Here is a 23,972-nt window from a genome sequence, read left to right as displayed (position 1 = left end):
CTAAGTGCCCCACAGGGGAAAGACGGGTGGTGGCCAGGCAGGCAGTGCGGTCTCAAACTCAGGCACTTGGGTGACTCCTGCCCTCAGGCTCTGCAGGACAGAAGGGAACTAGGACAGTCCAGATGCCCAGTGCATCCTGGGCTCCAGGCTGATTCGATTGCCCCAGCATCCAGGGACAGAGCCTGGCCACTCTGACTGTGGGATGTTTCATTCCTACCAGATGGGGCCCTGAGAGCTTTTGCATTTGGAAGCCACTGACCACGAAAGGGCCATGAAAGGGCCACAGAGGGGCCACAGCCATCTGTGGCTGCTGTTTGTGTACAGAAATCACAAGTCAGCTTTCAGGTGGCAGGGCCAGCCCCAGGAGGAGGTCATGGCCCAGCATGGCCTCTGCTGCCTCCTGGCTCCACTTCCTGAGCCACAGGGAGCACTGAGGTGGGTGTGAGGGACAGGGCCGGTCCTTCTCAGGAGACCCCTTGGATAGGGATTCTCAGAGTCACAGAGCAGGAGGGGGAACAAGAGCCGGCAGTGCTTTCCTGCAGCCCCACGGCTGTGGGAGTGAAGAGGTCATGGAGATGGAGCCCAAGACGGTACGGGGTAAGGGGGCTGCTGTGCCACCTGCCCTGCATCCCTAGGTGGCCAAGGACCCGGCAGCCACGTGTTGGAGGGAGGTGTCCAGGAAACGTGGGGGACAGGGCTGAGCCCCTCCGAGCCCACTTGCTTTGCTCACACTCTGGTGCCCCAGCCCCAAATGGCTGCACAGGAGCAAGAAGCCACCCGCTTCCGGCAGAGGTCCTCGTCACAGGTCAGCAGGGGCAGGTGAGGCTGGGTGAGGGTGGGCGATGGCTGGTGAGCGGGTCCCAGGCTGCTTGAGCGGTGCAGGACCAAAGTGGTGTGTGGCCTTGCTTCCACGGCCCAGGCCCTCGACCTCCCTGGGTCTGAGCGTGTAGGTCTCGCCAAGGACACGGGCATTGGCAGGCCAGGGGTGTGAGCTCCCCTGTCACCAGCTCGCTGCACACAGCAGGTTCCTGGTTCCACCGCAGGCCATGCACTGATGGGCTCCTCTGCAGGTCGGGCATATGGCTTCCGGAATGTTCTCTTCAGTTTTGCTCCTCTCCGGGGAGTTGGGATTGAGCTCAGGTGTGTTGGACTGCAAATTCAGGGCTGTGACTTTTTGGCTGGGTTTTCTCTGCTGAATGAACTGGGCAACGTTAACACTTCCCTGGGAGCCTGGATGTTCTCATGCCAGCCCTGTGCCCTTTGTGCTGCAGCAGCCGCGGGGTGTGTGGGTATGTGTGTGTGTGTGTGTCTGTGTGTCTGTGTGTGCGTGTGAATGTACACTACAGGGAGAGAAAGAGAGCTTGTTCACTGAAGTGCGTTTTTGCATGTGAGATAGATTGTTCACTTACACGTGTGAGTTTGTGTGTGCATGCAGGTACAAGTATGTGTGTGGGTGTATGTGTGCACGTGATGGGTATGTGGGGTCCATAGCTACCCAGAAATCCGTGGGTGCATAGAAAAGTGAGAAACGCCATTAATATTGGGTAATATTTCCTTCTCAAGGAAAGTCTGTCTTCAAAAGAGAATTCTGTCTTCAAAAACATTTTTTATTAATACTTGAGGAAAGTCTGTATTCAACCCCAGAGTGTCAGAGCAGCTCGTGTGCCTCCCGTCAGGGCCAGGAAACAGAAGCCCTGAGACAGCAGGGCGGCCTCCGAGAGACATTTCCCGAGGCCGCGTCCAGATCCCTCTCCAAAACGGGCTTCTGTAAGCCACTTTGTTCAAGCAACAGATAGGTACTGAGCACTGATGTGCTTCTGAGAGCAGCTTTCTGTGTCACCAGAGTGTAAGTGCAGTTATTTGAAAGCAAACATATTCTGCAAATTGCTGGCTTTCCTCAAATAGCTGAAATTCTGAGCTGGGATTCGGGCAGGAAGTGGGGTGGCCCGCACCCCTCTGCACCCTCCTTCCTGGCCAGCAGTCTCCTCTTGGGCTTCGTAGGCCACTGCCGTGTGGTTTGCCAAGTTCAGGGGCGCAGCTCGGGGGGGACAGTTGTGAGAATCTGAGGTGGCTATAACACCTGGTGGCCCACTGTGATAAGCGGGGGTGTCCCCGAGCACTGGGGCTCCTTTCTCCCTCTTCTCAGACCTTCCTCTCTGCTGTGGACCTTTCAGGGATTGCACTTGCTTAAATGTGCACCCCAAGTTCCTTTGGGGGTGGCACCACCACTAGGCCTTTTGGTTGAGAGGTAACGTGGCAGAAGAGAGGGGCCCATTGGTGACACCCCGTGGGGCTCAGGAGAGATGCCCCACGCTCCTCTGTAAGCATGGAGCTCAGCGAGGGTTGTGGAGGACACACATGCGGGTCACACAGAAGAGAAATAGAGGGCAGGGCTGTCTCCCGCCTTCCTGGCAGAAGGCGCTTCCTCCCTCTCCTCTGGACGCGCGTGCAATTTGCAAACCAGTTGCTCCCATTTGGAGCCCAGGTGGAGCTCAAGTAAAGGCTTCCCTAAAAATTCATAATAAAACAAAGACTCTTGAAGACAAGCTTCTCCCTCCCTCCCTGCCTCCCCTCAACTCTCTGAGCTAAGATCCTGGTATGTAGCCCAGGCAGGCCTTGAACTCATAGCGATCCTCCTGCCTCTGCCTTCTGAGTGCTAGGATTGGGCATGTGCCACCACGCCCACCTGAAGATTGGCCTTTTCTGAGAAGAATGCATCTGTTTAAAAACGTTGCCTCACAGACACCAACCTTCTTGCTTTGGCTTAGCTCGGGGTCCTACAGGCCTTTATCTCTAAATGAAACCCGTGTCCTCCCCTCTGGCCTGCATCTCTCATATGCAGCCCCGCCGGGCAGGCCTGCACCTGCTGTGTCCCTGGTCCCTGCAGGCTGCAGACTCCCTGCTGCAGGCTTGTGCTCTGGAGTGCTGTGTGCCTTACACCTTGACTCCTTTGCCGGATTTCACTTTCATTTGGAAGGTTTTTCCTTTTTCTTTCTTTCTTTTTAAGTTTTGCTTTAATGTTTAAAGTTATCTCTTTACTTTAATTTTTTTGCTGTACTATTTTTTTCAACCAGAAGTTAGTTTGTTTCCAAACGTTTTGTCTAACTGAAGTCCACTGGGGGCAGATCTGTGCCCTGTCTGGAGCCAGCAGGTGTTCGGTGTCCCATGGAACCAACTGCTTGATTCCGGCTGAGCCCAGGGACCAGGAAGGAGACTGAGCCAAGAGCGGGGCATTGCTGGGCCTCCCTGCCCCGGCTGGGTTCACCTGTTGAGCTTCTGAGTACAAAGCATTTCTCTAAAGCCAAAGGCCTGAGCCGCCTGTAACAGCTTTCCCCGCTCCTGGAGAGCACGCCTTGGTTACACCGTCTCCACAAACATTGTTTAAAGCAAGCAAACCCTTTCCTTGCAAATGAAATCTCACCCTGGGGTCTAGGTAAAAGCAAACAGCTCTCCAGAAGGGGCTAGAGGGACCCAGAGCTCTGGGGTCACGTGGCGAGAACCACCATTGGGGTATGGCTGGAGCGTGGCCCACCTTCAGGGCCAGCTGCAAACTCACAGTACAGGAGAGAAGGTGGCAGCCAGCTGCTTTTGGGCACTGCAGAAACTGCTTGCAGTGTCCTGGCAGCCTGTGGCCTGGGTGGCTTCAACAAGCCCCGAGGTTTGAGGAGCCATTGGGGGTCCTCGGCCCTGGGAGCTGGGAACAGGATGGAAGGGGCCCCTGACCCCGGCAGGGTCTGGGTTGGAGTTGGAACGACACGTGCAGGAGACTTCAACTGGCTGCTAGTGGTCAGAATCTAGTGCCAAGACAAGGCCCAGCCCGTGGCAGGATGTGATCACAGCTCTCAGGGTTTCGGAGCAGCAGGGGCCACATGTCAGCCTCACTTGGATGAGGAGGCCCCTGAGTAGCTCTCCGGCAGGCTGGTCAGATCAGATCCTACAGGCAGGGGCCTGGCACGTTTGTTCCTGACCCTTGCGTGTAGCAGGCAGCAGCATCTTCAGGGAAAGTTGGCCTGGGGGCTGAGATCCCACCTGCTTCTGCTGCTGCTTCTCAAAAACGTCATCTTTCAGCAACAAGCACTACAGACCCCGGGGCTGCTGACCCACGGCTCCACAGAGCGGTCCCAGATAGCTGAGCTCCCCCGAAAGCCAGTGCAGGCCAAACTTAAATGGCCACTGTCCCCCACTCCCTGGCAGGACTTGGTAGAAGACCCTGGCAGGGGCTCAGCTGCTCTGCACCTTGCTGCTGTGTTCCCAGGGCCAATGCCAAGGGGCAGGGGCCCTGCATCCAGGCTGCACCTACCTGCTCGTTGATCTGACACATCGTGAGGTTTTGGTCGTCACAGGAGCACGCCACGCGGATGTATTTCAGCCAGCTGCCGGCCCCCACCTGGCCGGCCTCCACGCAGAACTTCTCAGGGCCCAGGTCCTCTGAGATCTGTCGGGGAGGAAGTACACCAAGGGTCAGAGGGTCCTGTAGGCTCCCGGGACGGTGGGCGTGGACGCCTGGGCTCAGCCAGCCCATCAGCGTGGCCCAGGCCACCTGAATGCCCAAGCTCAGAGTCTCTATGAGCAGGCAGAGGCGTAGGACAGCTCCTTCTTCCTCACCGAGCAGATCACTGCCCTGACCAGGCACCAAACGAGTCTCTGGTGTTGCAGACCCTCCCAGTGATGCCGTCCCAGGCGTGAGAAAGCAGAGGCCACACAGCGTGCAAGCACAGGGCTCTCTGCTAAGGACAGTCGGGTGCGGGGCTAGAAAAACTGCTTTTGAAGGTAAAGGTGTCACTGGGGTGTACAGCTGCGGGGAGGCTATGTGTCCCTGCATGTGTCCGCCTGTGTGTGTGTGTGTGTGAGTGTGCATCTCCATGAGTGCTACTTGTGCCTGTGTGTGCACGCTCACGTCAGCTTGCACATCACCCGGAAAGGAAGAAAATTGTGTTGTTTCCTTAAAACTGGAAAGTTTCAGTTTGACACCCGGTGACATGCAAATGGCCAGCTTTTCTCACCACGCCCGCCCTCACCCTTCAGAGCACGCTGGGGCTTGGCTTTCTTTTGTTCTTGCTGTTGTCTTTTGAAGGCCATAGTGACAGGTGGGGTGGCAGCTTCTCAGGCTGGTTTTCTGATCTGCACTGCACCCCCACCTCTGAGAAGGCCTGGCCTGCTGGACACCAGGGTGGCAGCTGCAGCTGGGGTCTGGCCTCCCGCCTCCCCCTGTGATGCTTGGTGCCAGTTGTGGCTCTGAACCCAGAGCCTGGGAAGCTGGCAGCATCCTGGACATGGAGTGGGCAGGGATGGGAGGCAAGTTGTTGGGCAAGGGCTGGGGCTACCGAGGCTCTAAGTGGAGATGCCTGGGCCCAGCTTTGCAAGCCTCTGCCTCCTGAGGACAGGACAAGGCTGGAGAGAGAGCAGGAAGGCAGGGACGGGGAGCTTGCGTCCCTGGCCCCCAGGAGGCCCTGGCCTGTCCCCAGTGCCCAGAGTCCCTGTCACATGTGCGGATCACCCAGCTTGGCTCAGCTGGAGCAGGAAGGAACATGTGGTTCTACCTAAGGGCCCGTGCGTCCCTGTCCTCGTCTCCTGAGCACATGTGGGAATCTTGGTCTTGCTTGCACTAGACTCTGTCCACAGCTGCCACCTGCCAAGGACCTGGGTTCCTGGTGAAGGGTGGGCAGTGAGGGAGATTTGGGGTATGATGCAGGAGACCATGGAGCAGAGGAGGGCACGCTGGTAGGGGAGGCCAAGGAGCAGGGGAGGACACGCCGGGACTTGGGCTGTGGTGCTGCTCCCAGACTTTCTGGCTCCCTCCAGAGTGGAAGTGGATTCTCTCCCTGCTCCTCTGACTGACACAGAGGCAGCAGGAAGCCGCCACTGGGCAGTGGTTCCATCCCGGGCTTGGTTAGAGCTGAGTCCTTAGGCCAGGTGTTCCCACGAACTGTCCACACTGGCACGGGCCAGTCCACGAAGTGCTAGGTCAGTAGCTAGGGACCAGCCAGTACAGAGGTGATGAGAGACCTCTGAAGTACCCCAGGTGCAGCCATGTGCCAGGGAGACATCACAGCCTTGCAGGTGCCAGCATACTGGCTCCATTCCTGTGCGCCAAGGACAGGGGAGTCTCTGCTGGGCCCCCAGCTTCACTGCTACCCCAACTTTCCCACTGCCCTGAAGCACCAGTTTGGGTGCATCCTCTGGCCAGGAGCATATGATCCTGCTCTGAGCTCAGGGACCAGGCAACAGGGCCACATTGCCCCTGAAAGGCTGACCCTGGACCTACGGACACCAGGACATAAGCATACCTGCCGGTTCTCGTGCTGGGCCCACACCTGCAGGTGCTTGCCTGTTCCTGCTGTCTGTTTGGGGCTCAGGTAGAGTCCTGAGGACACCTCTCCTGCACCCCATGTCTTCTCACCGATGCAGTGGGGCCTTTCTGGGGTCCTCATACTGTCTCGGGAGGACTAACACACAGTGCCTACATCGGGGCCAGCCCTAGCCAAGCACCACAACCTGTCAGCAGCCTGGCTGGAGCCCAGGGTGGAGGCCACAGGGGCTAATGGTCATTGGGCAGCTCTCCCATCCTCAGGGAGCGGTCCTGAGGCCCCAGTCCCACATGGGAGCCCCTCTCCAGGAACTGGGGCCCCTCTGTCCCAGTGGCCGGAAATAGCTGTGAGGTTCACGGCCTCCACCACCGAGCACCAGCCCCCTGCTCACAGGGAAGAGGAGAGGCTACTGCAGGGCTCTGTCCCCCTGCCCCTCTGTGGCAGGGCCGCTGCAGTTCCCTGTGGGCCTTGAGCACACAGCTTTGTGCATGCGGGAGGCTCCTGGGCTGTCTTTGTTGGTCTGTGGGCATCTGTGTCTCCCTAGCCCCATCTGTGTGGGGCAGCATCTGGCACCACCATCGTGCAGGGCTCTGTGCCCTGTATTCCCCAGTGCTGCTGGTTGACTGGAGGGGCACTAGCCTGGCCTTGAACCCTGGGCATGGGCCTATATCCCCCAGGCCTCCCCTGAAGAGCCACCTACCTCAGGAGCTCGAGAACAGCTATCTTAAGTGCTTGCACACTTGCTGGCATCTGGTCTATGTATGTATGTGGGTCTGTGCACATGTACATGTGTGCATAGGCACAGGAACATGTGAATGTGCACGTATGTGAGTATGGGTACACATGTGTATATGTATATATAGGTTTGTGCTTGTGTGTGCACTCATGTGGACGTGGACCAGTGTGTGCAAATGTGTGTATACATAGACATGTATATGTGTGTGCATGGATGCTGGTACACTAGCAGGGTGGCCACAGAGGGCAGCCAGTGTGTTCTGGGAGAAGACAGATCACCCCCAGTGGGCAAGGGCCCAAGGCAGCCTGCGGGCACTGCCCAGATGCTGTGCCCGCGCCACGCTTCCCTCCTGGGCACAGCTGCCTAAGCCCTTCTCTACCACAGCCCCAGACAGTGTCTTGGTCCTCGAGGATGAACAGAGCCTCCTAGGAATGTCCCGCGCCTCACACGGCCATGTTTGACAGTGGCCTCTTGCCCCCGCTCCAGCCCTTCCTGTGCTGGGGAAAGGATTCGCTGACCTGAGCAGCGCAGGCAAATGCTGACCCTCCCCAGAAAGGCTCCGAGTGAGCCTGGGTGGCACCAGGGCGAGGCAGCACATCTTCCTGCCTCTTCCAGCATAAGAGTCCACCTGTGGGCATCGTGCCGGGCCCCGCTGGGCACACTGACTGGGCACAGCTGTAATTCTTCTGCCCTGCATCCTGAAGAGACTGGCCACGGGGCAAAGGCCTGGCTCAGGCTGGCTTCCTGCTTGGGTCATGGAGGACTGGGCCATCTCCAACTGCAGAGAGGGCAGCATGGTATGTAGACCTACGTCCTCTCACCTGTTCCTGCCCCCATCTCATTGGAGAGGTGACAGCACCCACAGGACGCAGCCCCCAGACCTCCCTGTCCCAAGGCTATGCATCTGGAGTCCGGAGTCCACCAGAGGAGGAGGAGGAAGGAGGGTGCCTGTGCCCCGCACTGGAACCCAGAAAGCAGACCTGGTAGGCATGAGCCTCTACCCTGTTCTCCACGCTCACAGGGACCCGCAGACCCCAGGACGCCCAACTTGGCCCTGGCCAGAGCTCCCTGGGCGCAGTGTCCTGGAAGGAAGCACTTCGGGGGAAAGCAGGTGGCTACAGCCTCCAGCAGCCCAGGCCCGGTCCCTTAGTGTGCCTGGGGACTCTGCTCCCCTCACAGAGAAGCCTGCTTCTGCTGACCAGAGTGGACATCACATCCAGCCACGGCTGTGCTGTGCTGTGGCCTAAGTACTCAGCTGGACACTCCATGGCCTCCTGGGAGGCTGATGGGGATGAGGAGAGGTGGCTGGGAGGACGGGCTTGTGTCTGGGGACTGAGGAGGAGCCGTGGAGCGGGGAAGTGGCCTGGCCCGTGGCCTCCTTGTGACGCTTTGGCAGCCCATGGTGCCACAGAACTGAGCCTCTCTCCAGATGGGGAATCCGCTGCCTACTCGCTGGGAAGCCTGGCTCGGGAGTCTTAGGCTGAGCCCCAGGACTCTCAGACCCTTCAAAGTTTGCTCTGAACCCCCGGTTAGATTCCCAGCCCCGCAAGTCCCCCATCAGCCCCCGGCTCATGAATCACCCCATCAGGAAAGCTGAGTTACAGCACAGAGCGATGGAAGGTTCGCTTCGCCCTGCCGGTCTGCTCGGCACAGCGTCTGAGTCTTCCCGCTCTGCGGCTCTCTGCCGGGCTGCTCCCCTCATGGCTAACGCACGACCAGCCCTGTGGCTGGGTGCGTGGAGGCGGGCACTCAGGTGTCTGTCTTCAGCTGGCGAATGCGGGGAGGAGCGAAGCCTAAACCTGCATCTGCCATACGCCCAGGGGTGGCAGTGGCCGGGTGGGGGGCTCTCCTTTTCTTTCCCCTCCTTTGAGTCCAGCCGTGAGGCTGAGAGGATCCATTTTCTGCAGGTAGGCAAGTGCACACGGGCACACACATGCATGCTCACAGCCATACGGCCACACACACACGCACACGCACAGGCACACACAGTGGTTGTAATTTACAGCAATCGCAAGTGGCTAAGACAGAAAGTCCATTCTTGTGAGGAGAGAGGAGGGGAGGCCTTCTGGAAACACTTCTGTCCGGGGTGGACTCGGGGCCTGGATGAGCTCATAAATCCCCGTCCTGATGCTCATCACCGGCTCCGTGGTGACGTGACCGAGCACCAGGGAAAAACTCGGCCGGCAGGATGGGGTCACACTGCTGCGGTGCAGGTGGGGCTGCCTGCCAGCCAGGTCACAGCCTGGGGCCACCTGCTTGGGCTGGGAGTGGGACAGCAGCATGGACAGCAGGGAGGGGCCCGCATTTTCTGGGGCTGGCTGGGCTCTCCAGCCCTGCTGACTGTGGTGTCCTGGGCAGTTCCAGGGCTGAGATTTGCATTGGTGGAAAGTCAAGGCAGGGCCCAGGATCCCAGAGACCCAGAGTGTAGCTCGGGATTTGGACCTTTCGAGGGGGCCCTGCTGCCTGAAAGGGGCTCTGATGACAAGAAGGGGCCATAGCACCCCAAGTTTATGTCAGAGGCGACCCTCCTGTGTCAGGAACTGGTAGATGCCCCAGCTTGGAGCCAGGCCAGGAACACACATGTTGGAGGAGTTCCTGAACCTGCACTTTGAATCCCTGTGGGGCCACACACGCCTTGAAGGACCTCATGAACCAGAAAGTACTCCGGTGCCACGGAACACCCCAGGTTCACTGTGCACACATCCCGGGCCCACAGGCCTGCTTCCCAAACTCTCAGGTGCCAGTGGGCTCCAGGAGCGCAGCTGCCGCGGCCAGCCCGAGCCTGCTCTCTGCGGCCAGCTTCCTCCGGCGCTCTCCAGCTGCGCCCCTGCCCCTCTGCCTGTTCTGTGCTATTTAACTTTACTTCTTTCCCTCCTTGGCCGGGGCTGGGAGGCGAGTGATCCCCCTGGAAAGCAGAGGGTGAGACGGGCATGAGAGGGGAGCTTCAGTCGGAGGTGCCCAGCACCCGAGTGCTCAGGCTCCCGGTGGACACTGACATCCAGGCCTCAGGCAACTATGGCTGGGCCCAGTGCAGGGACCCGGCAGATGTGGCAGTGCTTGCCGGCTCTCCTGTGGTCTGAACCCCGAGGCTCTGAGGTGGCCTCCACTGCCCCGCCTGGTTCGCCCCAGGGCTGAGAGTGGTGTTTGGGGCTGGGCGTCCCCCAGTAGGTGGCCTGTCCATCAGCTAGCCTGTGGTTTGCCCTGACCCACCAGAAACAAAAGGGCAACCTGGCGATTCACACCCCACTGTGTCTGCAGTGAGATGGAGGAATGAATAGAGGTGCATAGACACCCCCAGATGCTCAGCCTGATGGGCAGGAGCAGGCTTGACCAGATGTCTCCACTACAGCGGGCAGCGTGGATGAAGTGGTGAGTGTGCCACCCCTCCAGAGAACCAGCCCTGAGAGCCCAGCTCAACAGTGCAGCTTGTCTGGGTCTGCCTCGGTGTCTTCTTTTGGAACTAGAAAGCCTCATTGCACCTTTCTGGTGCTCGGGGTCCGGGCTTCCTGCTTGCGTGGTGAGCCCAGCCACCTGCTGGAGGTACTGCTCATGTGGGTGTCGGGGCCACGCTCGGCTGGGGTGTTGCTTTTCAGAAACATGGCCACTGCCGTGGGACAGGGCCCTCCCTGCATGTCCAGGACGTGCCAGAAGGGTGGGCACCACGGGCCCTTTGGGGACCCTTCAGTGGGTGGCTCAGAACCCCAGGAGGACAGCCAGGCTTCAGGGTGAGTAGGGGAGAGGTGCCCAGCGTGAGGCTTCACCCCCACGACGCCTTTCCAGCACCAAGGCTGCCTCGTGGGAAGCTCCCCTCCGTCACTGGAGTTTTTGTGTGGTGTGCACGGGACCCCCTAGGGCCCATGGTCACGCAGGAAGCCCAGGCTGGGACTGCTCGCAGACCCAGCCCGGTTTAGGTGCAGGTTGAGACGGAGGCTGGTTGGGGAAAACCTGGGCCTTCCTCAGGAGGCCCCACTGTGGGGTGGGAAGCTGGCTGCCTGCACTTCAAAACCAGGCTTTCAGGGAGTTCTGGGCGTTTGGCTGTATCTGCTGGGTGCCGGTGGGATGCCAGATGTTTTGTCCCTGAAATTTGTTTGTAAACTGAGTTCCTGCAAAGCAGCACCAGCCTCAGAGCCCCTCTCTTGGAGAGCAGTGGGTAAGGAGCCAACTGACGCTCTCTACACAGGGGTGGCCCCGAGCCACCGTCCGGCCTGCTCAGCCCTGGTGGCTTTGGGCTCGGGGCCCGAGCTACGATGATAGGCCAGTCTGCCTGCTTCCCAGCAGGCAGGGTAAACCGAGGCAGCACCCACATGGAGAAGCACATCCGAGCTCTGGCAATGCCCAGCAGGGCCCGGGATTCAGATCTAGAGACACACCTGGAACTCACCTCTGCCACACTCCCTCCAGGAGGTCGCCTCAAGCACAGGCGGCAGGACCGCTCACACACCCTCACTCAGGTCTGCCGCACGCCCCTGCAGCCCCGGACCCAGAAGGTCAGGCGCCACCCGACGGAGGCTCCAAAGGGAAAAAGGCACTGAGCAACCTGTCCGCGCTGGCACCTGGCCTGGGCCTGCCCCATCCCCTTCCTGCCGAAGCAGGGTGTTTCGGAAGGGCCCACATCCTCACGGGACACAGGCACCGTGTGCACTCCTGGCCTTCTTCTGGCTTAAACCCTGCTGTCCCTCTACCTGCGCTCGGAGGTGGGCGCTGCTCCTGATGCCCCAAGCTGCACTCACCCCAGGAGGATGTCCTGAGTGTGGGGCCCCACGCCAGGTCCTCCTGGCCCTGGTCTGCAGCCTTGCCAGGAGTGTTTGTCACAAGCACTGAGATGGACGACAGGGTGAGAGTGAGGAACTGGGGTGTTGAGCACACATGTGTCACAGACAGGGAGCCAGTGCGGACACCAGGAGCTCCCGCTCCCCGATGACTGAGTTGATGGTCAGAGTTACAGCAACCACCTGCACAGGTGTGGGCCCTCCAGGGTCCCAAGGGGGACCCTCATTCTCTCCTGCGACCAGGATTTCTGACCTCCAGTCATCTGGCACCCTTGGGACACACTGGGTGTAAATACCCCACTTGTGCATGCCACCCACTCCTGGCATCCCATGGGAGGACCAGAGTACTGTTTCCCAGGAGCCCCTCTACACATCAGCTTGGAGCGGTCTCTTGCACATGGCTGAGCTCTGCCTGCTGTGCCTGCTGCCCAGGGTAGGATGCCCAGTTCTAGACCTGTACCCACCGGCTGTGATGCCCAAGCCACTAGCACAGCAACATTGGGGGCAGTCTGCTGCCAAAGTCCCCAGGTCCCCAGCCAGCTTGCAAAGTGGCCCCCAGTGAGGCAGCATCCACATGAGGGCCTGACCCAGGCCACAGGGCAGCGGTCACTTAAACCCATGTACAGCTGAGCTGAGGGGCAGCCACGGGAGCAGCCCCGACACCTGTCAAAGCCGAATGTGGCCGGTTGCGGCAGGTGGAGTCCCCAAGCCTTGCGGCTGTGCCCTGGCTCAGGCTGGGCTCTGACATTCTGAAGCGAGGTACTTTTGCTTTGGTTTGGTTTTGATCAAAAGAAAGATATATTTAAAAAGCCCCACAACCCCAAACCAAACACTTGCGGCTACACCCCAGTCCAGGGTGATGGTGCTGGTCTGCCACAGGAAGCCGCGCCCCCAGGGGAGGCGAGGCCCCAAGTGTCACACTTGTAACCTTTCTCTGGCTCTCAGAGGGTGGCAAAGTGCAGAGCTTGCGAATGTGACAGCCCCTACAGCGGATGCGGGAAGGGTTCCACGCAGCATAGCAGCACCCGGCTGAGCTCACACCTGTGGAGGTGGGGCTTCCAAATATAGCAGGCCTGTGGGATCCTGGCCCTGGGAGCGGGACTTTGGGGCAAGCACAGCCCCCTAGCATGAGGCCAAGCGCAAGGAGCCCACGGTGGACCCCCAGGCTCCCTCCCTGTGCTGGGAAACACCCTGCCTCGGGCCGGCATACAACCTCAGGAGGGGCTGGACAGGGCCTGGGATCTTCAGAGCCTCTCCCATGTCCCCTCCCTGTGCCATCGAGAGTGGCCAGCAGGTGGGAAGTGAGCCAGATGGGCCTGTGGGAGAGCCACACATCTCAGCTGGGAGCTGCCCCAAGGCTTCCAATCCCTTTGTTCTCTAGAGAGGGCAGCGGTGGCCCAAGCTCCACAGCACACGGCCAGGGCTCTTCCAGCTCGCTCTGGGCAGGAGAGGGGGTGCGATCCTCTGGCGTCAAGCCTCCACACATTGTGACACTCGGGTGCTCAGGGCAGCAGCCATTGGTGGCCGCTGAGCCACAGTGCAGTCAGCGCATGCTCACATCTGCCCTGGGGCCACACTGAGACCCATATTTGTAAAAGAAGAAACTGCGGCTCAGATGGAGTTAAGGATTGGCTAGAAACTGTGCGGCCAGAAAGGCCTGGTGTGGACACTGCTGCCCCTGTGGCCGCCCTCATGCTGTGTTAGGACAGGGTCACTGATCCTGGATGAGTAGAGAGGTGCGTGAGGGAACAGAGGTGAGTGGATGAAGAGGTGAGTGGATGGATGGACGCGGGATGGGTGGGTGGATACTGAACAGGTGTGTGCATGAATGGAGGGACAGACGAGGGATGTCAGCCACTGGATGAGTGAACGGCTGGATGCTGCAGGACGGGTTGCATGGAGGCTGCATGGCTGATGGATCGAGGGGAGGTTTTGGGTGGAGGACGGGCAGAATCCCCAACCATCAGTTCTGCCTCTCTGGCTTCCCTGGTGTCCAGAGTGAGATATGAGAGAATACTCTGCCTCCAGGAGGCTGCGCTGGGCTCTCCCATCAGGGCCAGGTCACTCAAAGGGCCCTGCAGGCCCTGCCCCTCACAACATAGACCTCCTCCTCCACAGCGAGGGTTGTGTCTGCAGAGTCCCAAAGCCAGGCAGACAGAGGGTGCACGGCATACGGCTGGGCGTGCGGATGCATCAAGGCTTCCTTTGCCTCTGGTCTTTCTTTCCTCATCTCCCCTTCACGGGCTGGGCCTCCTTTCCTGCTCTTCCATAGAAGGACCTGCCGACTCTCCCCCTGGAAATTTTCCCCAGGGACCATGTTGCAGAGTCCCGGTCCCAAGCACAGTGCTGTGGGTATTTCCCGGGCCCGACGGGCGGGAGCCTCTCTCTGCAGAGCAGAGGCTGGGGCGAGCCGTGGACCCGGCACGTACCTGGTGAGGCTGCAGTGTTCCCCAGGCTGTATGGAGCTGGTCCTGCCATGGACTCGGTTTCTGGCAGCCCATCCCTCCTCCCCCCGAGGGAGCGCATCGGTGCCAGGGAGCCCGGTGACTCACTGCCTTCCGTATCAGCCTGATGTTTTGAGGTCATCGGTTGCAAATAGCTTAAATCTCAGCAGGCCAAGTCCAAGCAAACACCTTGCCAGTTCTCACAAAGACAGCTCCGGCTGCTCTGTGACATACAAAAATGGGCATCGGCAGAGAGCCGCCAGGGCAAGCCAGCTTTGCAGGCGTTGGGAAAAGCCGGCTCAGTCTTCCCAGGGTGGGCCCAGGCAGGCCTACACATGGAGTTGCTGGCCAGGCCTGAGCTCTAATTTCCCCTTGAGAGGAGCGTGAGCTTTTCCCCACCAGGTTTTTTGTGGAGGGGGCCTTTGAGACAGGGTCTCACCATGCAGTTCAGCTGCCTCTGAGCTCCCTTTGTAACCCAGGCTGGTCTTGAACTTGCAACGATCCTCCTGCCTCAGCTTCCAGAGTGCTGGGATTACAGGTATGCACCACCATCCCCAGCCCCAACCAGGGTTTTGTAAAAGTCCTGTTCCCCAGGAGGTCTGGTTTTGGGGGGCTCTGGAGCATGGCTACGGCTCTGATGAGCGTAGAAGGACTCAACACCCAGCGACTGCCATCAACTGGTCCATCCTTTCTGCTCAAGCCCAGTCCCCTGCATCAGACACAGAGCAAGCAGGATGACCAGCACTGTGGTGCTGGAGCAGCTGCCTGCTCGAGACCACCCAGGCCCTCGGTGGTGGACCTCAGAATGCAAGCTAAGTCCACCATGGACACTGGTTCAGCCCCAGCTCTCCTCCTCAAACTGAGCAGCTCGGGTCAGACCCGCAAGTCTGAAAAGGTTCGCAGCCTGAGATGCGGCCGGGCGGGTCCTGCGGACTTCGGGAATGTGTGCACGGCCCGTGGGGAGACACAGCCAGGAGCCCGCGCGTCCCCGCCTCACGGTGTCACCTGGGTCTCTTTCAGGTCTTCACAGCCACGTTCAAGCAGCTATTCAAGCCCCGGAAACAGACTCAAAGAGGTTTATTAAAAATATAATCGCGAGCATTTACATGTCACAAATGATCTGCACCTCCCCACCAGCCCCGCAGCCTCTCGGAGGGGAGCACAATGCGGCCAATTACCCGGGACGTGAATGGGGGAGTTTAGGAGCTCGGAACATTTTAATTGGTGTCTTTCTTTGTGGGCTATGCTATTGTATTTTCTCCCATTGAAAAAGACAAAGATGCAAGAGGACACACTGGCTTTCCCCTGTCGAGGGCTGCCGAGGAGGCTGTGCAGACAGCTCGGCCTCTGGAGTGCGCGTCCGATGGGGCTCAGAGCCCAAAGGAGAAGCACAACGCTCAGTGACCCCCGGCAGGTAGTGAATGTTGCACACCCTCTCCACTGTTGGAGGAGGGAAGGGCTGTTTCTAGAACATTCTGTGACTCTGTGGAGGTTTTGCTATTGGTGGAGGGAAGGGCTGTTTCTAGAATGTTCTCTGAGGAGGTTCTGCTGTTGGCAGAGGGAGGGGCTGTTTCTAGAATGTTCTCTGAGGAGGTTCTGCTGTTGGCAGAGGCAGTTTCCAGAACGTTCTGTTACTCTGAAGAGGTTCTTCTGTTGGCAGAAGCAGGGGCTGTTTCTAGAATGCTGTGACTCTGAGGAGGTTCCACTCACTGGTGTGTCAGAAACATCACAGCCCCTGAGCCCTTTCTGGTCTTTACCTCCTCATTCTCTCAATGTGCTCTATGTAAAATTTGTGTTGGTTTGTTAGAAAGGGCTCTACCGCCGAGCTCACTCCCCAGCCCTTTTTATTCTTTACCTTGCACTAGGTTGCCCAGGCTGGCCCCCAGTGGCCAGTCTTCAGAGTAGCTGGGATTGCGGACAAGCACCACCACGCCTGGCTTACGTCACTTTATTCTTATTTTAGGTTACTTTTGTTTAGTCTTCCTCTCTAAACAATAACTATTTTAAAATGATCTTTAAGTAAAAAGAATCACTTTGATTCTTCTCCAAGTGTCTTATTTGGGAGACAAACTTGTTTTGTAAATTTCAGATCCAATTTAAATTTCTTAAAGATTTAATGAAAAATATAATTGTATGGAAATATTTAAAATAACTTCAGTCCCTATCCACTCCAGTAATCCAGCCATATCAGTATGAAAAATACATTCAGAAATGTAAACCCTCTAAATATATCACTCCCACTTTTGTCAAATTTTATATTTATGTATTCGAGGGGTGATCAAAAACATGGTGAATGCTTAGAAAAAAATGTGACAAGAAAATACACGCTTTTATTAACTCCTCTCAAGACGCTCCCTCACTTTGAGCACCCGCGCCCCATCATTCCTGAGGCTTGTTGTGCAGTTTTGGAGTCCTCTTTCCTGATGGTTTCCTGAGTGGCTCGATCAAAAACATGGTGGATGTTGCTGCCATGTGCTACCCAGCAGAGACTCGGACTCATCAAAACACGACTGTGTCCTCCTCCACCTCAGTCACCAGCTCTGGCACCTTGTGACTTCTGGCTCATCGCCAAAGTTAAAACATTCATGAAATATAAATGTTTTAAATCAGCGCAGGACGCTGAGGCAACCACAAGATGCCAACTAAAGACACTCGGGAAAAAGGACTCCAGAACTGCTTCAGAAAACCACATTGTGCAAATCCCCTTCGGAATCCTCCCCTGCCTCAGACACACTTTTGCACAATATGGTTTTTACTGTGATATATTTTAAAAATTTAAAACCCGTCCTGTCTTTGGGTCACACACTGTAGAGCTGGCCTCCTTGTCCTTGGAGTTCCTGTCTGCGAACCGAATCAACCACAGATGGAAATGGTCTCCCCCAAGACTCTGTACTGAACACGAATGACTTATTTCTTGTTCCTGTTCCCCAAACAACACAGCGTAACCGCAGCTTCGCACAGTTCCATGCAGCAGGCATTGATAACCACCTGGGGCACCGGGGAGGGTGTCGGAGCCCTGCAGGAATCCCACCCCATTTCACACGGGACTGAGCATCCTGGGAGTTTCGGCTCTACCCTCCCATACAGGCAGGCTCTGTATTCCACGGCGTAAGAACCTCCCCGAAGAAAATGAGAAACCACAAGACTGCAGGTCCTTTGTAGAGCTGACATTTGGGTTCTGCATTTTTGGGGGGCTGGGAGGAGGGCTTACTGCCCCATTCGTTTCCAGATCCCCCCAAAATGTATTTATCTGGCTGTTGATGCATGGGGCTTCTAGGGTGCCCAGCCCCCCTCAGCAACAACAAAGAGCTCGCATTCAACCCTGCTCGGGCTGGGAGAACCCCTTCCCACATCATCGTGGGGCACACACAGCTTCCTGTCCCCCCCCCCCCCGCTTGCAGAGGGGACCCCTCCCCGCGGCTGTCCTTTGCTGAGCTGCCTCGGCCTCTTTGCTGGTCAGAATGCAAATGCTAGAGACGCTTACGCCCTCTCACACCCATCGCCAACATCTCAAAAACAAAGCCGAGCAAAATAAAGTGCATGGGCGCCCCCCCCCCCCCCCCCTCCGCCAAGGCCACAAAGTTGTCTTTGTACGGAGCAGACCCGAGCAGACCGGCCGTGGTGTTCCCAGACACAATCACAGCCCAGCATTATGCAATAGGATGTTAACCACACATCCTAATAAAAAATGAAATAAATAATAATAAACACGGCCCAGAGTACAGATCTTTCACGGGACACCCTAATCATTTTTCTGCTTTGACCTCAGTTTTCTCTGGAGCTGCTCCAGGGAGCCAAGGGTGGAACGGCAGCTTTCTTCTGGGGTGGTGGGGTGGGGGGAACAAAAGGTCTTTTTTAGTCTTGGGGCTGTCAAGTTTATCCAAATATTCTCAGCTTACTGCTAGCCCCTTTCTGAATTGATATTTCCAATAAAAGGACACTTTGTATCTGAAAGCCACAAGGGGGCCCCGAGCAAAGATGTGAGTGCCGATGAACTGCCCTGGCCGGCTGGCCACTTCCTTGGGACAGAGGGAGAGGAGTCCCAGGCCCCAGAGGCCCGGGGTGGTGGTCGGGGCCAGGCGCTTGGAGGGGAGCACCCTGAGCTCGAGGAGAAAATGCCCACCCGTCCGTCAGCACGGCAGCCACGGCCCTGCTTCTAATTTTGGCGAGCCAGTCTCGCTTGCTGGCAGCTTCCAGGCCCATTAGGTCATGATTGAGTTCAGCAGTGGCGGCGGCAGCGGCAGGAGAGAATTCATTCCAGCCGGGCCGAGCTGTGCGAAGCCTGTGTTCTCCGGCTGTCGGCGCGCTGGACAGCATGGAGCAGGACGGGCGATTTCTCACCAGCACCGCCTTCCTTCCCAGACCTGCTCTGGCCAGGCGGGCTGTCGGCTGTCCGTGTGCGTGCCACACACGTGCGTGTGTGCACTCGGGCCCTGAGCACGTGTGTGCATGAACCTGCACCTTCAAAGCGCTCCCCTCGGCCCCTCAGAGGGCATTTCCTTCCCCCAGCCTCCTCCAAACGGCTCTGATTAGCACTAATGATAATGCTCATTAATCACCTTCGGCTGCTGCGGCTGGCAAGGAGGCCACGGTCCACTGACAGCAGCCACTTGGGCAGTATTTATGACTTGTGTGTGCAGTGGCGGCACCAGGCCCTGACACCTCTGGCCTGCTGCTGACTTGGGGCTGACATCTGGTGCTGCCAGCTGCCCCGTACAGAGTCCAAGCACCCCACCTCCTCTTCTGACGTGGGGGATGCCCACAGCTCCCGGGCACCGTTACCCACAGCACAGGGAGGCAGTGGGGGCTGCGGGGCAGGCGGCTGCCGCTGACCCGGGCAGGAGGAAGGGAGAAGCGGCTCCCAGGCCAACCAGGAAGACCCTCCATTGCCTTCCTTCCCAAACAGCTGCCCGGCCTCTCCCCTCCCCGAGCCTCAGGGAGAGGGATGGCCCTCAGCCCGGGCTGCAGCAGCAGGTCCCCTGGGGCCTCTGCATGCCCACAGCCAAGGTCTCCCAGCTCAGATGATCCCAGTTTTTTTCTTGGGGTCCCTGATGCTTTTCTTCCTTGTGTGTCTCCCAAGGGGAATTTCAGGGACCTGGCATGCAGAAAACCTTCCTGGGGGCCAGAGGAGAACAGAGGAATGGGGACACACTCGGCCCAGTGGCAGCACGGGGTGAGGAGAGAGCAAGGGGCCACCCCCAAACACTGCTTCCTCACAAAGCAATAAATGGGTCCAGCTCAGGCGAAGGGACAAAGATGCCTGTGTGTCAAGCACTTGGTCACGCAAGGCGCTGTGATCACTGAACAGGGCTGGGGCCCTGGCCCCCCTCTGAGCAGGCCCAGCTGCACCCCAGGGAACCGAAAGGGGAGAGAGGAACTGCCTGGCAGCAGATACCCTTGTGCCTCCCAGCCTGGCTTAATTTTTTCATGCACTGGGACCACATGCAGGAGCTTTGGGCCATCACTTAGCTGCTGTTAGGAGGGAGGTGTGGTGCTGGGGATCCAGATGTGGACAGCTCTGGATAAGACACTGTGACCAGGCTCATCAAGAGAGCATGTGGATCGGATGGGCTCTCTGGGTGCACCTTGGAGTGCTTTGAGAGTGCACCTCCTCCCACGCACTTCCAGATTCGTAAGTTATCAGGTCAAGGTGAGGCTGCCAGAGGGTGTGATTTGGGGTCCACTTCACAGCAGAGCCAGAGAACCTCTGAATCATGAAGTCACCTGCAATGCAGACCTGCTGCCCCAGCCTCATGGTGGGAACTGCAGTGCCCCATCTGCATCCTTAGTGCATAGCGGTGATGATCACCCCACAGCCAAGGTGGCAGCACTGGGCTGGCCGGCCCAGTGCCTTTCTGGAAACTGGCCCGAGGCTGGAGACTGACATTGCACAGCAGGCTGGCAGAGCAGCCAGTTCCCACGGCCAGGCTACCCAAGGAAAAGTCATCCTAAGAGTTGGGTGGGTGACCCAAGCAAGAGCTGTCGGGGGTGCTCTGTCTTCACCTGGAGGTGTCGGCCGCACTGCTTTGGGAGGACAGGGACTGCGTAGCTCTGGCTTCTTGGTCTGGGTTTTCCTCTTCCTCCATCTTACCTGTTTCTTTTCTTTTCCTGTCCCCTGCCTTGCTTCCTCTTCTTCCTTTGGAGGAGTTTGATCCTCACAACGCAGCTCCCTGTGTGTCTCCTCACAGATAAGTGGCAGTCACTACCAGGAAGCATGGTCACCAGGTGGGCGACAGTGTGGCCATCTGAGCTGTGTGCTCCCCAAGGGCTGTGTGGGGCTTGTCTGCAAGGCAGCCTTATTGGGGAGCAAAAAGGGCTTCCTGTGCATTTTATGCTTGCTATGAAACCGAGGCTGGATTTGCTTCTCAGAGATGGAGACGCTGGCCTGAGGAGTAGCAGTGGGCCTGCTGGAGGTGCAGCCTTGTGGCTGAGCAAAGGCCTTCGGCCCCAGCTCCACAGTGCTGGCCAAGATTCCTCTGCCCTGAGCAGCATTCCAGGGATTGGAGGCCCAGCGACTCCTCCACGGGCGGCAGGGATTCCCCAGAGCCGGGTGCCTCTCGTGGAATGTTTAATTAAGGGTGACGCAGCATGTCTGCTTCATGCCGCGTGTTGCTGTGCTCAGGCAGCTGTCAGAGGAATATTGCGGGGCCCCTGCAGTCATTAAAGGGGCACTGCTCGGCGGGGTGAGACACAATCAGCAGACCACAGCCCGGCATCCCCTGTCTGGGGCTGAAGGCCTCTAGGGCTCTGCCTGGCGTCAGATCCAGCTGAGGGGCAGGTGGCCCCACAGTGGAGTCGCTGTGACCCATCAGAATGGCACCTGCCCTGACGAGACGCACACAGCAGCCACCAGAGTCCAGGTCCTCTTGCTGATCGGGAGGCTGTGCGCTGTGGTGTCCTAAGACCCCAAGTCGGAGCAGGCTGGAGGGCGGTTTGGGTCTGTGCAAACTCTGGTGGTCCTGGGATGTGGAAGCATCGGTTCCCCGACCCTCTCAGGAGAAGTTAGGACTCGGCAGCAGCCAGTCCTAGGCAGGGTCAGGAGCTGTATGTGTGCGGTTTCCGGGTGGTCTTGCCTAGGCTCTCCCCTATGCGATCTGCGATACCTGCTTCTGAGATCTGTGGGGGGTCCCACGGCTGCTCACGAGAAAGGGACACAGTGCACGAGTGCCTCCGGCTCGCCAGGCCCCGACATCTCAGGCCAGGTTGTTTCCTCCACTGCGTTTCTCACGGTCTCTGGAGCAGCCCTGAGCCGGTCCCCATGACGCCCCTACCCTGTGCCTGCCTGCAGGTTGCACTAGCTTCCCTGCTCGTCTCTGTCTCCCTCCCAAAGAGCCTCCTGGCCTCTTTATTTTGACTCCCCGGCTCTCCGTGGCTTGCCAGTCAGCCGCACATCTTCCTCTTTAGTTGCCACAGTCCTTGGTGACGAGCTGCCTGTCACCGCGTGCCCCAGCCCTGAACTGTGCAGGAAGTCTGGTGTCAGCACTTCCACCGTCCTGGCTGGAAGTTCGGGTCCCCCGGAGCTGACACAGGGGACCGGGACAGGGGCTGTGGCTGAGGGCTGACCCTCTGCCACCCGGGGTCTCCTCCGCCCAGTGCACGTGGCCTGGCTCCTGTCACTCGAATGCTGCCCCTTATTTCCTTCCCTGCCCATCTCCTGGGGCTTCTTCCGATGCCCCGGACTCAGTCCTTCCAGCATGTCCTGTTCGCTGGGGCTTTGCTTGGGGTTGCCCTCAAAGGGGCCTGAGGGTCTCAGCTGAGTAGGTGTCTCTCTTGTCCGTCCTTCCCTTTGCACTACGTGCAGCTGTGAGGGCTGCTTTACACAGGTGACAGACAGTAGGGCGGGCCTCCCCAAGGGTGTCTGCAGCTCTGTCTGTCAGCCCCTTGGAGCTGAAAGCTTCGGCCAGGAACTCTGTCTCCCCAGACCATGTCCACTTCAGACAGGCCTTCAGCTGCTCAGTGGAGCACTGTCCCCAGACACTGCTGCGACTGTCAAGTCTGTGTCTTTGGCCATCACCAAAGCCTGTGTCTTTGGCTGCCCCCTTCCCCTCGCTGTGGACAGCACCCACTGTGACTTCCCAGAGAGGATCTGCTTGGAAAATGAGATTCGGGAAGGGAGGACAGTTCTCCCAGCTCCTGGTGTCACCGCCAGATGTCACAGCAACAGTGCAAGGTCAGTCAGCATGGCCCTGGCGGCTTTGCCGGGTACCGCACTTGTCCTGCTGAGACCTACCCAGGGGCCACCAGAGACCAAGGAGAACCCCAGAGTGGAGTCCGGCTCAGCTTGGCCTCCCTTCCTCAGTATCTCAAGGGGTCTCTCAAGAATGTGGGTGGCAGTGTGGCCCCCACACAGTTGTGGGGCTCGAGGTGCTCACACCAGAGGCTGCTGTCGGCTGGAGCCCATGGATGGCACATTGGTCCTGCCACCCGTGACAGAGTTGGACCAAGCTGTGGATGCTGTCCCGCCCTCTGTCTCTGGCTGGGGACCTGCGGCTGTCACAGAGCACAGAGAGCTCCTTTCAGCACAGCCAATTTTGCTCCTGAGAACAAAGAGCCAGCGGGGCTGCGGAGGAGTCCGGCGTCCACAAGGACTGGTGTCGGGCCTGCGGGGCCTCTGCCACGGTTGGGCTGTGGCAGCAACATCTGGAGGCCTGGGGTCCCCGATTAGTAACACAGGAGCTCTAGGCCATATGGTCATCAGTAGAGCATCGTCGTGTCCGAGATGACAGATAAGAGAAGAGCTCGGTGACAATCGGGCATGAGGACTGTGGCCTGCTAATAGGACTCGTGGAGCCAATCACGCCTGCCAGTTGCTGCTCGCTGGCCGCCGAGCCTGCTGGAGTAAGTCCTGGGGTGCACGCAGGTCCCCGCTATGCCAAGCCTGACACGGGCGTGCACATGCAGCGTCCATCCTGAGTGCAGCTCTGTGCCAGATGCATCCAGAGCCCTTGCCTAATGCCAGCGTCTGAGTAAACATCGTCCTGGGTGTGGGTGCTGCCTGACGGGTTGGCTCCGAGATCTCAAGTGCTGTTGCCACTGCTGCCGCCGCCGCAGGACCCCGCACCCCCTCCAGCCGCACGGTGACGGCTGTTTTCTTTTTTCTGGGGAGGGGAAGAAGTAAAGATTGCCAATAACTTTCTAAAGACCCTTTAAGAGAAGGGCTGGAGAGACAGAGCTGTGAGCCGGACGAGAATAAACAAGGATGACAGGTGGAGGGGACGTGAAACCTGAACTCCACAGTAACAGCAAGAAGAGATTTGTTGCAGATGGCGTGGAAGGGCTTCTCCCCAGGAAGCTGTGGCGGTGTCACTGGGACAGCCTTGGGTCTCGCCGCGCAGGGCCTCTTCCTGAGCCCTCACTGTGGCCTTGGGGGACACCTGGGAGCCGGCGTGGGGCTCGAGGACGGCTGTTTTGTGAGCTGACTGCAGGACGAAGGCGGGAGTGGCAAGGCTGGGCTGGGGCGCAGGCTTTACTGTCCCCTCTCATTTTCTGTGCTGGGAAACAAGTCTGCATTAAAAATGTACAAACGTCCGTGCCTTTGAAGATTGCAGTTGGCAGCCGACACCGTGCAAGTGAAGCAGATGTTTGTGGGCCCGAGTGGCTGTGACAGGGCCTCCAGGGGCCCCTGCCCAAGTCTCGCTGCAAGCTGGGAACAGTGTCCAGGCCTCGCACGATGGCTCAAAGTCAGTGTAAGGTCCTGCTCCCCTGTCCAGAACAG

At 58.5% G+C, this 23,972-nt stretch overlaps 1 protein-coding gene across 3 annotated transcripts in view; it reads right to left on the bottom strand.

The window, feature by feature from the left end:
• Prdm16 (PR/SET domain 16) overlaps positions 1-23,972 on the bottom strand; it is a 266,107-nt gene that overhangs the window by 35,249 nt on the left and 206,886 nt on the right. For all 3 annotated transcript variants that reach the window (XM_063235342.1, XM_063235343.1, XM_063235341.1), the window contains exon 4: positions 4,301-4,435. In XM_063235342.1, coding sequence (XP_063091412.1) covers positions 4,301-4,435 — 135 coding nt within the window. The remainder of the gene's footprint in view (positions 1-4,300; positions 4,436-23,972) is intronic.

The sequence above is a fragment of the Cavia porcellus genome, unplaced genomic scaffold (assembly GCF_034190915.1).
Source record: "Cavia porcellus strain 051 isolate PalLab524CR breed Dunkin Hartley unplaced genomic scaffold, mCavPor4.1 scaffold_25, whole genome shotgun sequence".
Taxonomy (NCBI): domain Eukaryota; kingdom Metazoa; phylum Chordata; class Mammalia; order Rodentia; family Caviidae; genus Cavia; species Cavia porcellus.
Note: the sequence above shows the minus strand (reverse complement) of the source record. Positions and strands in the feature narration are given on the sequence as shown.